The 14636-nt window shown below is 50.4% G+C and overlaps 1 protein-coding gene across 1 annotated transcript in view; it reads left to right on the forward strand.

Annotated features, from left to right (window-relative positions):
* The first annotated feature begins 132 nt into the window (after nucleotides 1-132).
* The window catches only part of EPHX2 (epoxide hydrolase 2), a 42469-nt gene continuing 27965 nt past the window's right edge, over nucleotides 133-14636 (forward strand). Inside the window, exons 1-5 of the mRNA XM_064707161.1 lie at nucleotides 133-224; nucleotides 3676-3835; nucleotides 8031-8221; nucleotides 12610-12732; nucleotides 14292-14372. Of these exons, the coding sequence (XP_064563231.1) occupies nucleotides 3721-3835; nucleotides 8031-8221; nucleotides 12610-12732; nucleotides 14292-14372 (510 nt within the window). The 5' untranslated portion in view covers nucleotides 133-224; nucleotides 3676-3720. The remainder of the gene's footprint in view (nucleotides 225-3675; nucleotides 3836-8030; nucleotides 8222-12609; nucleotides 12733-14291; nucleotides 14373-14636) is intronic.

Genomic DNA, 14636 nt, shown 5'->3' on the forward strand with positions numbered 1-14636 from the left:
TTTTTGCTGTTTGAGGTTTGGGATCTTTGGGAGTTTGGGGTTTTTTGGGATTTGGGGATTTTGGGGAGTTGGAATTTTGGGGATTTTGGGGCTATTTGGGATTTTCCCGGCCCCTGATTGGCTGTTTTTTCCCCCCCAGGGGTTTCCTGGCGGCCGTTCTGGATTCCGGGGGGTCCCAGAGCCCCAAATCCCGAGCGCTGCGGGGCCACATCGGCCTCAGCCAGGTGGGCCGGGATCCATTCCGGGGCCTGGGATCCACTCCGGGATCTGGGATCCACCCTGGGGATCGGGATCCACCCTGGGGCCTGGGATCCACTCCGGGATTTGGGATCCAGCCCAGAGATTTGGGATTGACCTTGAGGCTTTGGGATCAACCTTTGGGATTTGGAATCCACATGGGGAGTTGGGATCAACCCCTGGATTTGGGATCCACCCCAGGATCTGGGATCCATTCCGGGGCCTGGGATCCACTTTGGGATTTGGGGTCCAGTCCGGGGCTCGGGATCCACTCCAGGGCTTTGGGATCCACTCCGGCTGTTGGGATCCGCCCCAGGATCTGGGATCCACACGGGGGGGTTGGGATCCATTCCAGGTTTTTGGGTCCACTTTGGGATTCGGGATCCATTCCGGGCCTTGGGATCCACTTAGGGATCTGGGATCCACCCTGGGGATTGGGATTTGGGATCCATCCCAGAGATTTGGGATTGACCTTGAGGCTTTGGGATCAACCTTTGGGATTTGGGATCCAGCCCAGAGATTTGGGATTGACCTTGAGGCTTTGGGATTCTCTCCCTGGGGTTTGGGATCAACCTTTGGAATTTGGGATCAATTCTGGGATTTGGGATCCACCCCGGGGGGAGGTGGGATCAACCCTGGGATTGGGATCTGCCCGGTGGTGGGGGTGGGGGTGGGATCCACTCCAGGGTTTGGGATCAACCCTGGGAAATTTTGGGATCAACTTTGGGATTTGGGATCCACTCCAGGATTTGGGAACGATCCTGAAATTCCTGGGATTGAGGATCCACCCCAGGCTTTGGGATCAACCTTTGGGATTTGGGATCCGTTCCAGGATTTGGAATCAATCCCAGAATTTGGGATCACCCTTTGGGATTTGGGATCACCCTTTGGGATTTGGGATCCATTTCAGGATTTCGGGTCAACCCTTGGGATTTGGTATCAACCTTTGGGATTTGGGATCCATTCCAGGATTTCGGGTCAACCCTTTGGGATTTGGGATCCACCGGAGGATTTGGGATCCATTCCAGGATTTCGGATCAACCCTTGGGATCCGGGGTCCACTCAGGGATTGGGATCCATTCCAGGATTTGGGATCAATCCCAGAATTTGGGATCACCCTTTGGGATTTGGGATCCAACCAGGGATGGGAATCCATTCCAGAATTTTGCGATCAACCTTTGGGATTTGGGATCAATGCTGGGACTGGGATCCACCCCAGGGGGGGTTGGGATCAACCCTGGACTTTGAGATCCACTCCAGGATTTGGGATCCGCTCCAGGGTTTGGGAACAACCCTGGGAATTTTGGGATCAGTCTTTGGGACTTGGGAACGATCCTGAAATTCCTGGGATTGAGGATCCACCTTTGGGATTTGGGATCCATTCCAGGATTTTGGGTCAACCTTTGGGATTTCGTATCAACCTTTGGGATTTGGGATCCATTCCAGGATTTCGGGTCAACCCTTGGGATTTGGGGGCCACCCGGGGATTGGGATCCATTCCAGGATTTGGGATCAACCCCAGAATTTGGGATCCATTCCAGGATTTCGGATCAACCTTTGGGATCTGGGGTCCACTCGGGGATTGGGATCCATTCCAGAATTTGGGATCCACTCCAGGATTTTGGATCAATCCCATAATTTGGGATCACCCTTTGGGATTTGGGATCCAACCAGGGATGGGAATCCACTCCAGGATTTTGGGATCCACCCCAAAATTCCTGGGGTTTGGATTTGGAGATTCCTGGGCTTGGGATCCACCCTGGGATTTGAGATTGACCCCAAGGATTTGGGATCGACCTTGAGGATTTGGGGTTTGGGATCCACCCCGGGATTTGGGATCAACCCTGGAGAATTCCCAACTGGGATTTCCCGGAATTTTGGGGCTTTTCCAGCTGGAAATTTCCTGGAATTTTGGGAGTTTTTCCAACTGAGATTTCTCCAGAATTTCAGGGGTTTTCCTGCTGGGAGTTTCCCAAATTTTGGGGCTTTTCCAACTGGAAATTTCCGGGAATTTTGGGAATTTCCAACCAGGAATTTCCCAGATTTTGGGTCTTTTCCAATCAGGAATTTCCCAGATTTTGGGACATTTCCAACTGGGAATTTTCCAGAAGGAATTTCCCAGATTTCTGAGCTTTTCCAACCGAGAATTTCCCATATTTCTGAGCTTTTCCAACCAGGAATTTCCCAGATTTTTGGTGTTTTCCAACCAGGAATTTCCCAGATTTTGGGACATTTCCAACTGGGAATTTTCCAGAAGGAATTTCCCAGATTTCTGAGCTTTTCCAGCCGAGAATTTCGCAGATTTTTGGAGTTTTTCCAACCAGGAATTTCCCAGATTTTTGGACATTTCCAACCAGGAATTTCCCAGATTTTGGGTTTTTTCCAACCAGGAATTTCCCAGATTTTGGGACATTTCCAACTGGGATTTCTCCACCATTCTGGGGCATTTCCAACCAGGAATTTCCCAGAATTTTGGTGTTTTTCCAACCAGGAATTTCCCAGATTTTGGGGCTTTTCCAACCGGGAATTTCCCAGATTTTGGGACATTTCCAACTGGGATTTCTCCACCATTTTGGGGCTTTTCATGCTGGGATTTTTCCCAGATTTTGGGGTTTTTTTCCCCAGAATTTCCCAGATTTCGGGGTTTTTTTCCCCCGGAATTTTGGGAATTCCCTGATTTTCCCATGTTCCCCCCCAGCTGCTGGAGGAGCTGGACTCCGGGTGCCGTTCCCGGCTGCTCTCCCAATGGAGAATTTCCCAGATTTTGGGGTTTTTTTCCCCAGAATTTCCCAGATTTCGGGGTTTTTTTCCCAGAATTTCCCAGATTTCGGGGTTTTTTCCCCCGGAATTTTGGGAATTCCCTGATTTTCCCGTTGTTTTCCCCCCCAGCTGCTGGAGGAGCTGGACTCCGGGTGCCGTTCCCGGCTGCTCTCCCAATGGAGAATTTCCCAGATTTTGGGGTTTTTCCAAACAGGGATTTTGGGGATTCTGGGGATTTTCCAACCTGGAATTTCTCAGATTTTTGGGGCTTTTCCAACTGGGAATTTTCCAGAAGGAATTTCCCAGATTTCTGAGCTTTTCCAGCCAAGAATTTCTCAGATTTTGGAGCTTTTCCAAGTGGGAATTTCACAAATTTTGGAACTTTTCTAACTGGGATTTCTTCCAAGGTTTTGGTGCTTTTCCAACTGGAATTTCTCTGGAATTTTGGGACTTTTCCAACCGGGAATTTCCCAGATTTTGGGACTTTTCCAACTGGGATTTCTCCACCATTTTGGGGCATTTCCAACCAGGAATTTCCCAGATTTTGGGACATTTCCAACTGGGAATTTCCCAGATTTTGGGGTTTTTTTCCCCAGAATTTCCCAGATTTCGGGGTTTTTTCCCCAGAATTTTCTGGAATTTTGGGAATTCCCTGATTTTCCCATTGTTTCCCCCCAGCTGCTGGAGGAGCTGGACTCCGGGTGCCGTTCCCGGCTGCTCTCCATGGGCGCGGCCGTTCCCGACGGGTTCTCGGTGTCGCGGCCGTTCCGGGAGCTCAGCGAGGGCGCCCGGCTCGACCCCGCCATGATGAGGGCGGCACGGGAACTGCGGGAGCACGGTGCGGACACCGGGAATTCTGGGAATTCTGGGAATTTTGGGAGTTCTGGGGATTCTGGGGATTCTGGGGATTCTGTGGATTCTGGGAATTTTGGGAGTTCTGGGGAAATTCTGGGGATTAATTCTGGGGATTAATTCTGGGTAGGGGATGGTGGGATGGTGGGAATGTTGGGAATGTTGGGATTCTGGGAGATTCTGGGATTCTGGGATTGGGAGATTCTGGAGATTCTGGAGGATGGGATTTGGGAGTTCTGGGAATTCTGGGATTAATTGTGGGGATTCTGGGGATGGTGGGGTGGGATGGTGTGAATGTTGGGAATGGCGGCCAGGAGCTGCGGGAGCACGGTGCGGACACCGGGAATTCCGGGAATTCTGGGAATTTTGGGAATTTTGGGAATTCTGGGAATTCTGGGAATTATTCTGGGAATTCTGGGAATTCTGGGAATTTTGGGAGTTCTGGGAGTTCTGGGAATTCTGGGAATTCTGGGGATTCTGGGGATGGTGGGGATGGGATGGTGGGAATGTTGGGAATGGTGGCCCGGGAGCTCCGGGAGCACGGTGCGGACAGGGGAATTCTGGGAATGTTGGGAATTCTGGGAATTCTGGGAATTTTGGGGATTCTGGGAATGGTGGGAATTTTGGGGATTCTGTGAATTCTGGGGATTCTGGGAATTCTGGGGATTCTGGGGATGGTGGGGATGGTGGGAATGTTGGGAATGGCGGCCCGGGAGCTGCGGGAGCACGGTGCGGACACGGGAATGCCGGGAATTATTCTGGGAATTTTGGGAATTCTGGGGATTCTGGGGATTCTGGGAATTCTGGGGATTCTGGGGATGGTGGGGATGGTGGGGATGGAATGGTGGGAATGTTGGGAATTTTGGGAATTCTGGGGATTCTGGGAATTTTGGGGATTTTGGGGATTAATTCTGGGAGTTCTGGGAATGGTGGGGATGGAATGGTGGGGATGGTGGGGATGGAATGGTGGGAATGTTGGGAATTTTGGGAATTCTGGGGATGGTGGGGATTCTGGGAATTCTGGGGATGGTGGGAGTTCTGGGGATTCTGGGGATTTTGGGAATTCTGGGGATGGTGAGGATGGTGGGGATGGAATGGTGGGAATGTTGGGAATGGCAGCCCCAAGAGCTGCGGGAGCACGGTGCAGACACGGGAATGTTGGGAATTGTTCTGGGAATTCTGGGAATTCTGGGGATTCCAGGAATTCTGGGAATTTTAGGAGTTCTGGGAATTCTGGGGGAATTCTGGGAATTTTGGGAATTCTGGGGATTCTGGGGATTCTGGGAATTCTGGGGATTCTGGGGATTCTGGGAATTCTGGGGATGGTGGGGATGGGATGGTGGGAATGTTGGGAATGGCGGCCCGGGAGCTGTGGGAGCACGGTGCGGACACCGGAATGCCGGGAATTATTCCGGGAATTTTGGGAGTTCTGGGGATTCTGGGGATTCTGGGAATTTTGGGAGTTCTGGGGATTCTGGGGATGCTGGGGATGGGATGGTGGGAATGTTGGGAATGGCGGCCCAGGAGCTGCGGGAGCACAGTGCGGACACGGGAATGCCGGGAATTCTGGGAATTCTGGGAATTCTGGGGTTTAATTCTGGGGATTCTGGGAATTCTGGGAATTTTGGGAGTTCTGGGAGTTCTGGGGAAATTTTGGGAATTCTGGGGATGCTGGGGATGGTGGGGATGGAATGCCGGGAATGTTGGGAATTCTGGGGATTCTGTGAATTCTGGGAATTCTGGGAGTTCTGGGAGTTCTGGGGAAATTTTGGGAATTCTGGGAATGGTGGGGATGGTGGGGATGGAATGGTGGGAATGTTGGGAATGGCGGCCCAGGAGCTCCGGGAGCACAGTGCGGACACGGGAATGCCGGGAATTGTTCCGGGAATTCTGGGAATTCTGGGAATTCTGGGGATTCTGGGGCTTCTGGGAGTTCTGGGGATGGTGGGGATGGAATGTTGGGAATGTTGGGCATGGAACCTTGGGAACGTTGGGCACGGAATGTTGGGAACATTGAGCATGGAATGCTGGGAATGGAAAGTTGGGAATGCTGGATCTGGAACCTGGGAATGTTGGGCATGGAATGTTGGGCACGTTGGGCATGGAACATTGGGAATGTTGGGTATGGAATGTTGGGGCATGGCATCTCCAGAACCTTGGGAACGTTGGGCATGGAAAGTTGGGCCGTTGGGCATGGAACCCTGGGAACGTTGGGCACGTTGGGCATGGAAAGTTGGGAACATTGGGCATGGAATGTCGGGAATGGAAAGTTGGGAATGATTTGGATCTGGAACCTTGGGAACGTTGGGCATGGAATGTTGGGCACGTTGGATATGGAATGTTGGTAATGTTGGGCATGAAATGTTGGGAATGTTGGGCATGGAACGTTGGGAATGGCGTCTCCAGAACCTTGGGCACATTGGGCATGGAATTTTGGGAACGTTGTGTTGGGAATGGTGGGGATGGAATGGTGGGAATGGTGGAAACGTTGGGTTCGGAATGTTGGGAAAGTTGGGATGGTGGGACCTGAATGTTGGGAATGCTGGGTTTGGAATGATGGGAACTTAGGGAATGTTGGGTTTGGAATGATGGGAATGGAAAGTTGGGAATGTTTGGTGTGGAACCTGGGAATGCTGGGCATGGAACGTTGGGAATGGCGGCTCCAGAACCTTGGGAACGTTGGGCATGGAAAGTTGGGAACGTTGGGCATGGAATGTTGGGCACGTTGGGCATGGAATGTTGGGAACTTTGGGTTTGGAACCTTGGGAATGGAGAGTTGGGAATGTTCGCGTGGAACCTTGGGCACGTTGGGCATGGAACGTTGGGAATGGAAAGTTGGGAATGTTGGATCTGGAACCTTGGGAACGTTGGGCATGGAATGTTGGGAACGTTGGGCATGGAATGTTGGGCATGGAATGTTGGGAATGCTGGGGATGGAAAGTTGGGAATGTTGGATCTGGAACCTTGGGAACGTTGGGCATGGAATGTTGGGAACGTTGGGCATGGAATGTTGGGAATGGCGTCTCCAGAACCTTGGGAACGTTGGGCATGGAATGTTGGGAACGTTGTGTTGGGAATGGTGGGGATGGAATGGTGGGAATGGCGGGAACGTTTGGTTTGGAACCTTGGGAATGTTGGGATGGTGGGAATGGAATGTTGGGAATGTTGGGTTTGGAATGGTGGGAATGGAAAGTTGGGAATGTTTGGTGTGGAACCTTGGGAATGCTGGGGATGGAATGCTGGGAATGGTGTCTGCAGAACCTTGGGAGCATTGGGCATGGAACATTGGGAACGTTGTGTTGGGAATGCTGGGAATGGAAAGTTGGGAATGTTGGATCTGGAATCTTGGGAACGTTGGGCGTGGAAAGTTGGGAATGTTGTGTTGGGAGTGGTGGGGATGGAAAGGTGGGAATGGTGGGAATGGTGGAAACGTTGGGTTCAGAACGTTGGGTTTGGAATGTTGGGTTTGAAATGTTGGGAATGGAAAGTTGGGAATGTTGGGCACAGAATGTTGGGAACGTTGGGAACGTTGGGAATGTTGGGCACAGAACGTTGGGAATGGCGTCTCCAGAACCTTGGGAACATTGGGCATGGAAAGTTGGGAATGTTGGGAATGGTGGGGATGGAATGGTGGGAATGTTGGGCATGGAACTTTGGTTATGTTGTGTTGGGGATGGTGGGAATGGAAACTTGGGACTGGCATCTCCAGAACCTTGGGAATGTTGGGCATGGAATGTTGGGCACGTTGGGCATGGAATGTTGTGTTGGGAATGCTGGGAATGGAAAGTTGGGAATGTTGGGCATGGAACGTGTGGAATGTTGGCATGGAATGTTGGGCACGTTTGGTTTGGAATGTTGGGGATGGAAAAGTGGGAATGGCGTCTCCAGAACCTTGGGAATGTTGGGCTGAGGAATGTTGGGAATGTTGGGCATGTTGGGAATGGAATGTTGGGCATGGAACGTTGGGAACGTTGGGCATGGAACCTTGGGCACGTTGGGCATGGAATGTTGGGAACGTTGGGCATGGAACCTTGGGAACGCTGCCTCCATCCCATCCATCCCATCCCATCCCATCCCATCCCATCCCACCCCATCCCATCCCATCCCATCCCACCCCATCCCATCCCATCCCATCCCATCCCATCCCATCCCATTCCCATTTTCCCATCCCGTTCCCGCAGGGTTCCAGCCCGGTGTCCTGGCCAACCGGTGGCCGGACGACTCCCGGGGCCGCCGCGCGTGGGCGGAGCTGCAGCTGCGCCTCCGGAGCCACTTCCGGCCCGTGCTGGATTCCGGCCGGATCGGCGCCGCCAAACCCGAGCCCGGCGCCTTCCGGAGCCTCCTGAGGGAGCTGGGAACCGGCCCCGAGCAGGTGACGGCCCGAACCCACCCGAGATGCCACCATGGCCCCAAAAAACAGGAAATTTGGAGTTTTCCATCTAAAAATCGTGGGATTTTCTGAGGGTGGGAAGCCTTGGGAGATGCCACCACCATCCCAAAAGAACAGGAAATTTGAAATATTCTAATCCCCAAAATCTTGGGTTTTTTGAGGGTTGGGAAGCCTCAGGAGATGCCACCACCGTCCCAAAAAACCAGGAAATTTGGAATTTTCCATCCCCAAAATCTTGGGATTTTCTGAGGGTTGGGAAGCCTTGGGAGATGCCACCACGATCCCAAAAACTGGAAAAATTGGAATATTCTAATCCCCCAAATCTTGGGATTTCCTGGGGGTGGGAAGCCTTGGGAGATGCCACCATGGTCCCCATAAACCAGAATTTTTTGAATTTTCCATCTAAAAATCTTGGGATTTTCTGAGGGTCGGGAAGCCTTGGGAGAGGCCACCACGATCCCAGAAAAAATCCTCCAGATTCTTGGATGTTCTCAGGGATTTGAAGCCTCAGGAGATGCCACCACAATCCCAAAAAAAGCAGAAAATTTGGAATTGTCCAATCCCCCAAACCTTGGGATGTTCCTGGGAATGTGAAGCCCTGGGAGATGCCACCACGATCCCAGAAAAAATCCTCCAGATACTTGGATGTTCTCAGGGATTTGAAGCCTTGGGAGATGCCACCACAATCCCCAAAAGAACAGGAAATTTGGAATTTTCCATCCCCAAAAATCTTGGGATTTTCTGGGGGTGGGAAGCCTTGGGAGATGCCACCACGACCCCCAAAAACCCCAGAAAATTTGGAATTGTCCATCCCCCAGATCCTTGGATGTTCCCATGATCTGAAGCCTCGGGAGATGCCACCACATTCCCAAAATCCCAGAAAAATTAAGATTTTCCATCCCCCAGATCCTTGGATGTTCTCAGGGATTTGAAGCCTTGGGAGATGCAACCATGATCCCAAAAAATCCTCAGAAAATTTGGAATTGTCCAATCTCCAGATCCTTGGATATTCCCAGGATTTGAAGCCCTGGGAGATGCCACCACCATCCCAAAAATGTGGAAAATTAGGAATTGTCCATCTCTAAATCTTGGGGTTTTCTGAGGGTTGGGAAGCCATGGGAGATGCCACCACAATCCCCAAAAACTGGAAAAATAGGAATAATCTAATCCCCAAAATCTTGGGGTTTTTTGAGGGTTGGGAAGCCTTGGGAGATGCCACCACCACCCAAAAAATCCCCAGAAAATTTGGAATTGTCCATCCCCCAAATCTTGGGATGTTCCTGGGGATTTGAAGCCCTGGGAGATGCCACCACCATCCCAAAAACTCCTCAGAAAATTTGGAATTTTCCATTCCCAAATCTTTGGATGTTCCCAGGATTTGAAGCCTTGGGAGATGCCACCACCATCCCAAAAAACCCAGAAAATTTGGAATTTCCCAATCGCCCCAAACCTTGGGATGTTCCTGGGAATGTGAAGCCCTGGGAGATGCCACCACCACCCCAAAAACCCCAGAAAATTTGGAATTTTCCATCCCCAAACCTTGGGATGTTCCTGGGAATGTGAAGCCCTGGGAGATGCCACCACCATCCCCAAAAACTGGAAAAATAGGAATAATCTAATCCCCCAAATCTTGGGGTTTTCTGGATGTGTGAAGCCTTGGGAGATGCCACCACGATCCCAAAAGAACAGGAAATTTGGAATTGTCCATCTCTAAATCTTGGGATTTTCAGAGGATTGTGAAGCCTTGGGAGATGCCACCACCGTCCCAAAAAACCAGGAAATTTGGAATTGTCCATCCCCAAAATCTTGGGATTTTCTGGGTGTGTGAAGCCCTGGGAGATGCCACCACCATCCCCCCAAAAAAACCCGGAAAATTTGGAATTGTCCATCCCCCAGATCCTTGGATATTCCCATGATCTGAAGCCTCAGGAGATGCCACCACCATCCCAAAAAATCCCCAGAAAATTTGGAATTTTCCATCCCCAAAATCCTGGGATTTTCAGAGGGTTGTGAAGCCTTGGGAGATGACCACCACCATCCCAAAAACCCCAGAAAATTTGGAATTTCCCAATCCCACAAATCCGTGCTTGAATCTTTAGATGTTCCCAGGATTGGGAAGCCATGGGAGATGCCACCACGATCCCCAAAAACCAGGAAATTTGGAGTTTTCCATCCCCAAAATCTTGGGGTTTTCTGAGGGTTGGGAAGCCATGGGAGATGCCACCACAATCCCCAAAAAACCCAGAAAATTTGGAATTTTCCATCCCCAAAATCCTGGGATTTTCAGAGGGTTGTGAAGCCTTGGGAGATGCCACCATGGTCCCCAAAAACTGGAAAAATTGGAATATTCTAATCCCCCAAATCTTGGGATTTCCTGGGGGTGGGAAGCCTTGGGAGATGCCACCACAATCCCAAAAATGTGGAAAATTAGCAATTGTCCATCCCCCAAATCTTGGGATTTTATGTGGGTGGGAAGCCCTGGGAGATGTCACCACCACCCCCAAAAACCCCAGAAAATTTGGAATTTCCCAATCCCACGAATCCTTGAATCTTTCGATGTTCCCAAGGATTAGGAAGCCTCAGGAGATGCCACCACCATCCCCCCAAAAAAACCCGGAAAATTTGGAATTGTCCATCCCCCAAATCTTTGGATGTTCCCAGGATTTGAAGCCTTGGGAGATGCCACCACCATCCCAAAAAAACCCAGAAAATTTTTAGTTTTCCATCTCCAAACCTTGGGATGTTCCTGGGAATGTGAAGCCTCGGGAGATGCCACCACGGTCGCAAAAACTCCTCAGAAAATCTGGAATTTTCCATTCCCAAATCTTGGGATTTTCTGAGGGTTGGGAAGCCTTGGGAGATGCAACCATGATCCCAAAAAATCCTCAGAAAATTTGGAATTGTCCAATCTCCAGATCCTTGGATATTCCCAGGATTTGAAGCCTCGGGAGATGCCACCACCATCCCAAAAATGTGGAAAATTAGGAATTGTTCATTCCCAAAATCTTCGGATTTTCTGAGGGGTGGGAAGCCTTGGGAGATGCCACCACCACCCAAAAAAAACCCAGAAAATTTGGAATTGTCCAATCCCCCAAACCTTGGGATGTTCCTGGGAATGTGAAGCCCTGGGAGATGCCACCACGATCCCCCAAAAATCCCCAGAAAATTTGGAATTTCCCAATCCCCCAAATCTTGGGATGTTCCTGGGGATGTGAAGCCCTGGGAGATGTCACCACCACCCCCAAAAACCCCAGAAAATCTGGAATTTTCCATTCCCAAATCTTGGGATGTTCCTGGGAATGTGAAGCCTCTGGAGATGCCACCACCATCCCCAAAAACCCCAGAAAATTTGGAATTTTCCATCCCCCAAATCTTTCGATTTTCCCAAGGATTTGAAGCCTTGGGAGATGCCACCACCATCCCAAAAACTCCTCAGAAAATTTGGAATTTTCCAATCCCCAAATCTTTCGATTTTCCCAAGGATTCGAAGCCCTGGGAGATGCCACCACAATCCCCAAAAAAGTGGAAAAGTAGGAATTGTCCATCCCCCAGATCCTTGGATATTCCCATGATCTGAAGCCTCGGGAGATGCCACCACCATCCCCAAAAAATCCCCAGAAAATTTGGAATTTTCCAATCGCCCCAAACCTTGGGATGTTCCTGGGAATGTGAAGCCCTGGGAGATGCCACCACGATCCCCCAAAAAACCCAGAAAATTTGGAATTTCCCATTCCCAAATCTTGGGATTTTCTGATGGTTATGAAGCCATGGGAGATGCCGCCACCATCCCAAAAATTCCCAGAAAATTTGGAATATTCTAATCTGCAAAATCTGGGGTTTTTGAGGGGTGTGAAGCCTTGGGAGATGCCACCATGATCCCAAAAAAAAACCCAGAAAATTTTTAGTTTTCCATCTCCAAACCTTGGGATGTTCCTGGGAACGTGAAACCTCAGGAGATGTCACCACAATTCCAAAAAATCCCCAGAAAATTCGGGATTTTCCATTCCCAAACCTTGGGATGTTCCTGGGAATGTGAAGCCCTGGGAGATGCCACCACAATCCCAAAAACTGGAAAAATTGGAATATTCTAATCCCCCAAACCTTGGGATGTTCCTGGGAATGTGAAGCCTCGGGAGATGCCACCACCATCCCAAAAAAACCCAGAAAATTTGGAATTGTCCAACCTCCAGATCCTTGGATGTTCCCAGGATTTGAAGCCTCGGGAGATGCCACCACAGTCCCAAAAAACCCAGAAAATTTGGAATTGTCCAACCTCCAGATCCTTGGATGTTCCCAGGATTTGAAGCCTCGGGAGATGCCACCACCACCACCACGCCCATGCCGAAATTGGGTAATTTTTGTTTTCCCAGGTGATTGTGGTGGAGGCGCAGGAGCCGAGCGCGGCGGCCGCGCGGGCGCTGGGCGTGGCCGCGGTGCTGGCGCCGGACACGGAGTCGGCGCTGAGGGAGCTGCAGGAGATCACCGGGGTCCGGGTGCGGGGAAAAACATGGAATGAATGCTGGGATACGCTGGGAATCCCAAAAAAACACAAATCCCAAAAAATCCCAAACCGCGATTTCCAAAAAACCCCAAATCCAAAATAATCCCAAACCCCAATTTCCAAAAATATTCCAAATCCCAAAAAATCCCAAACCCCGAATTCCAAAAAACCCCATATTCCAAAAAATCCCAAATCCCAAAAAATCCCAGACCTCGATTTCCAAAAAATCCCGAATCCCAAAAAATCCCAGAGCCGAAATTCCAAAAAACCCCAAATCCTAAAAGATCCCATACCCCAAATCCCAAATCCCCAATCCCTGATCCCAAAATCCCCAAATCCCTGATCCCAAACCCCAGTTCCCGATTCCCAAACCCCAAATCCCTGATCCCAAAATCCCAAACCCCAAAATCCCCAAATCCCAATCCCCAAATCCCAATTCCCAATTCCCAATCCCCAAATCCCCAACCCCTGATCCAAAATCCCTGATCCCAAAATCCCCAAATTCCTGATACTTAATCCCTGATCCCAAAATCCCAAACCCCAAATCCAAATCCCCTGATCCCAAACTCCAAATCCTAATTCCCAAATCCCAAACCCCAATCCCGATCCCAAAATCCCCAACCCCTGACCCAAAATCCCTGATCCCAAAATCCCAAATCCCCAAATCCCAAACCCCAAACCCAAATTCCCAAACCCCAATTCCAAACCCTAAATCCCAATTCCTGATTCCCAAACCCCACATCCCAAATCCCCAATCCCTGATCCCAAAATCCCAAAATTCTCAAATCCCAAATCCCAAATCCTGATTCCCGAAATCCCCAAATCCCAGTCCCCAAATCCCAAAATCCCCAAATCCCAAATCCCCAAATCCCAATCCCTGATGCCAAATCCCTGATCCCAAAATCCCAAACCCCCAAATGCCCTAAATCCCAAATCCCTGATGCCAAATCCCTGATCCCAAATCCCAAACCAAAATCCCTGATCCCAAAATCCCCAAATCCCTGATTCCCAAACCCCAAATCCCTGATACCAAACCCCAAATCCCAAACCCCCAATTCCCAATTCCCAAACCCCAAATGCCTGATCCCAAAATCCCCAAATCCCAAAATCCCCAAATCCCCAATCCCTGATCCCAAACCCCAAATCCCAATTCTCAAATCCCAAATCCCTGATCCCGAAATCCCAAACCCCCACATCCCCTGATCCCATCCCCAAATCCCATTCCCAATTCCCAAACCCCAAATCCCAATCCCTGATCCAAAACCCAATCCCTGATCCCAATCCCAATCCCTGATCCAAAATCCTGATCCCCAATTCCTGATCCCAAATCCCCAAACCCAAATCCCAAATCCCAGATCCCAATCCCTGATCCAAATCCCAATTCCCAAATCCCAAAATCCCCAAATCCCCAATTCCTGATTCCCAAAATCCCCAAATCCCAAATCCCAAATCCCAAATCCCAAATCCCAAATCCCAAATCCCTGATCCCACATCCCAAAATCCCCAAATCCCAAAATCCCAATTCCCAAACCCCAATCCCCATTCCCGCAGTTGCTGTTCGGGGCGGAGGCGGCGCCGCTGCCGGAGCCGATCTGTGCTGAGGAGCTGGCGCACGGACACGTCCGGATCCGGGTACGGGATCCAATGGGATCCGCTGGGAATGGGATCTTCTGGGATCTCGGGTGGGATCTGCTGGGAATGGCTGAGATCTTCTGGATTGCTGGATTGGGAATCTGACTGGGATCTGGATGGGGAGTGATCGAGGCTGGGATGGATCTCTGGGAATGGGGGATGGGATGGTTCGGGCATCTGGGTCTGGGCGCTGATCTTCTGGGATCCTGGGATATCGGAATTCAGGCTGGATCTGGGATCTGGGCTGGATCTTCTGGGAATCAA

Source organism: Zonotrichia leucophrys, chromosome 3 (assembly GCF_028769735.1).
Source record: "Zonotrichia leucophrys gambelii isolate GWCS_2022_RI chromosome 3, RI_Zleu_2.0, whole genome shotgun sequence".
NCBI lineage: Eukaryota > Metazoa > Chordata > Aves > Passeriformes > Passerellidae > Zonotrichia > Zonotrichia leucophrys.